The sequence below is a fragment of the Mus pahari genome, chromosome 17 (genome assembly GCF_900095145.1).
Source record: "Mus pahari chromosome 17, PAHARI_EIJ_v1.1, whole genome shotgun sequence".
NCBI lineage: Eukaryota > Metazoa > Chordata > Mammalia > Rodentia > Muridae > Mus > Mus pahari.
This window is the reverse complement of record NC_034606.1, coordinates 10,944,388-10,946,982: the sequence shown is the minus strand read 5'-3', so window position 1 is coordinate 10,946,982 and position 2,595 is coordinate 10,944,388. Positions and strand designations below refer to the sequence as shown.

Sequence of the window (2,595 nt, the reverse complement as noted above, 5' to 3'; positions counted from 1 at the left end):
ATGGATTCCTGGATGGGGTAGTCTCTGGGTAGTCCATCCTTTCATCTTAGCTCTAAATTTTGATCGACTTTGAATTGATTCTTCTCCATGTGAAAATCCTGTTTCCCAGTAGGACTCCTTACAAAGGCTGTAGAATTGCTAATGTCTGTTAGTGAATGCGTTTCTGTTGACTTATACTCTTAGCTGACCCCTGTGAAAGGGTCACTCGGCTCCCAAAGGTGTCTGACCCACACCAAGGGTGGAGAAATTCCACCTCACACCATTTCATTTTTATATATGTCCGTTTTTGTGCCTGTACTATGCTGCCTTTGTTCTTGTGGCTCTGTAGTATGGCTTGAGATCAATCACTACTATAATAACCTCGACCCATTACTTTCTGCTTAGGATTTCCTTGACTGTTTAGGGTCTTTGTGTTTCCATATGAATTTCAAGATTGTATTATCCATTTCTCTAAAAATATTATTAGAATGTATATGAGGATTTTTTTTTTTAAACTGTAAACTACTTTCACTCAGATAGCTTATTTTCACAATAAATCCATGGGCATGGGAGGGAGGCCTTTGTATATAATCTAGTGCCTTCTTCACTTGTTTTTGTTTTGTTGTTTGTCTTTTTTTAATTCTTTTAAGTTGTCGTTGTATTCCTAGGGTTATTTTTAAAATTTTTTAAACTAGGCATTAAAGCTTTTATGTATTTGGTATTTAAGACTTTAGATATTTATTATTTTATTTCAGAGATTAAACAGAAGTATATTGTGCTTTTGTTGAAGAACAGGAGTCTTGCTTGTGCCTTAGCAATTAAAATTGTATTTTTATGCCTCTTAGAAGAAATTGTGACTCACTGTTAATGGTGCTGAATTCAACCATTGTTGACTATTAATAGTGTATGTATTATGAAAGTATTTAAATGTGTGATGGATACCATGGAATATTAAGTGTTAAATCTTGATTTTCCTCATTTCAGTTTGACAGATAGGTTTTTTTTTTTCTTGTATTTTGGCAGGTTACGTCCAAGCCTCAAAGAGAGACAAGAAATTTTTTGCATGTGCTCCAAACTACTCGTACGCAGCCCTTTGTGAGTGCCTTCGCCGAGTTTTCATCTACCGGCAGCCCACCCCCATGTCCACTGTGCTGTACAACAGGAAGGAAGGAAGGCATGTGGGGCAAGTTGCTAAGCAGCAGGTAGCAAGCCTAGAAACCAATGATCCTATTTTAGGCTTTCAGGCAACAAATGAGAGATTATTTGTTCTCACTACCAAAAACCTCTTTTTAATAAAAGTAAATACGGAGAATTAATCCTCCAACATTTGGCTGAAGAGTATCCATTGGTACCTGGAGGGCAGAACAGTTGTACTGCAACTTGATAAGTTTTAGCATGGTGAATGAGAATACCTTTTATGAAGTTTTATTTTTAAAGGATACTGGAAATGTATTCAGTAGATTATGAATCTGTAAAAGCTGTGGATAGATGAAGCTACAAGATTAGAGAACACTGGCTTCTGTAAAAATATGGAGATCTTGACAAATATAGTTATTTTTTAAAACCTGAGGATCGAATCTCATCTTTTATATGAAACATACAATTCAGTGTTTACAAATAAAAATATTTATCATGTACTTAGCTCATTGTTTAGATTGGTAAAGTCATTATGTAGAATTTTGGGGTAGTAGTAAAATATTGAGTATTATAAAAGTATTTTAATGGGCTGAAGTCTATATACAGAATTGCTTTAAGTCTGTATAGAGTTGTAAGAATACAGCAGTTTTGAAAATATTTGCTTACAAACCTTGTTTCACAGCAGAGATTTATTTATGTATTTCCTGTACCACATTGGAAAAGGTTATACATTTTCCATTATTGCATAACAAAGTTCAACAAAAGTCACGTCTAAGAGTTTATTCCAGCACATGGGAAACTAAAGCTGGAGAGTTAGCAGTTCAAGGCCAGCCAGGGCCACATAGCAAGACCTTATCTCAAAACAAAAGCAATTTAAGGTTTATGGTTTTTCAAGCTTCTCTGAGATGTTTCTTGTCCTCTAGTAGTCTAAGCTCTGATTCCTGACGTCATAGAGAAACACATTCTAGAGCAAACCAGGGTGCAAGAGGTTGGAGAACTTGGTTTCTCATTTTTTTGCTAAGAATATGGACAAAATGAGTCACATGGCCGAGTCTAAACAGACAGTAGGTCTGTGACATGTTAGAGCCCTTGTTGGGACAGTCACACAGAATAGATTTTAATGCATTTGTCTAAGTTCCCCTTACTTTTCTGACAGTTTATTCTATTTACACATCAGTTTTTTTTTCCCACAAATATTAGTAGTTCAGACTTCCTCTCCAAACTTCCTTCAATTTGTATCCAGTGAAGATTGTTGTGTTCTTATTTTCATACTACCAGAAGTTCATGTTTTAGTAACGTTCTCAAGAGCTTAAGAGGCAGAAAATAAAGATTATGTGGTGGACAATATTTATAGTATGTGTGTTTTGCCTATCTGGAACAAATACCTGACTGGATTAGATTAAACAAGTATTTGGTCTGGGGAGATGGCTCTGTTGGTAAAGTGCTTGCCATGTATAAGCATAAGGACCAGAGTTTAGA

The 2,595-nt window shown here is 35.6% G+C and overlaps 1 protein-coding gene across 1 annotated transcript in view; it reads left to right on the top strand.

The window, feature by feature from the left end:
* Nudcd1 (NudC domain containing 1) overlaps window positions 1–1,616 on the top strand; it is a 47,126-nt gene extending 45,510 nt beyond the window's left edge. The window contains exon 10 of the mRNA XM_021216420.1: window positions 1,003–1,616. Coding sequence (XP_021072079.1) covers window positions 1,003–1,295 — 293 coding nt within the window. The 3' untranslated portion in view covers window positions 1,296–1,616. The remainder of the gene's footprint in view (window positions 1–1,002) is intronic.
* The last annotated feature ends 979 nt before the right edge of the window (window positions 1,617–2,595 follow it).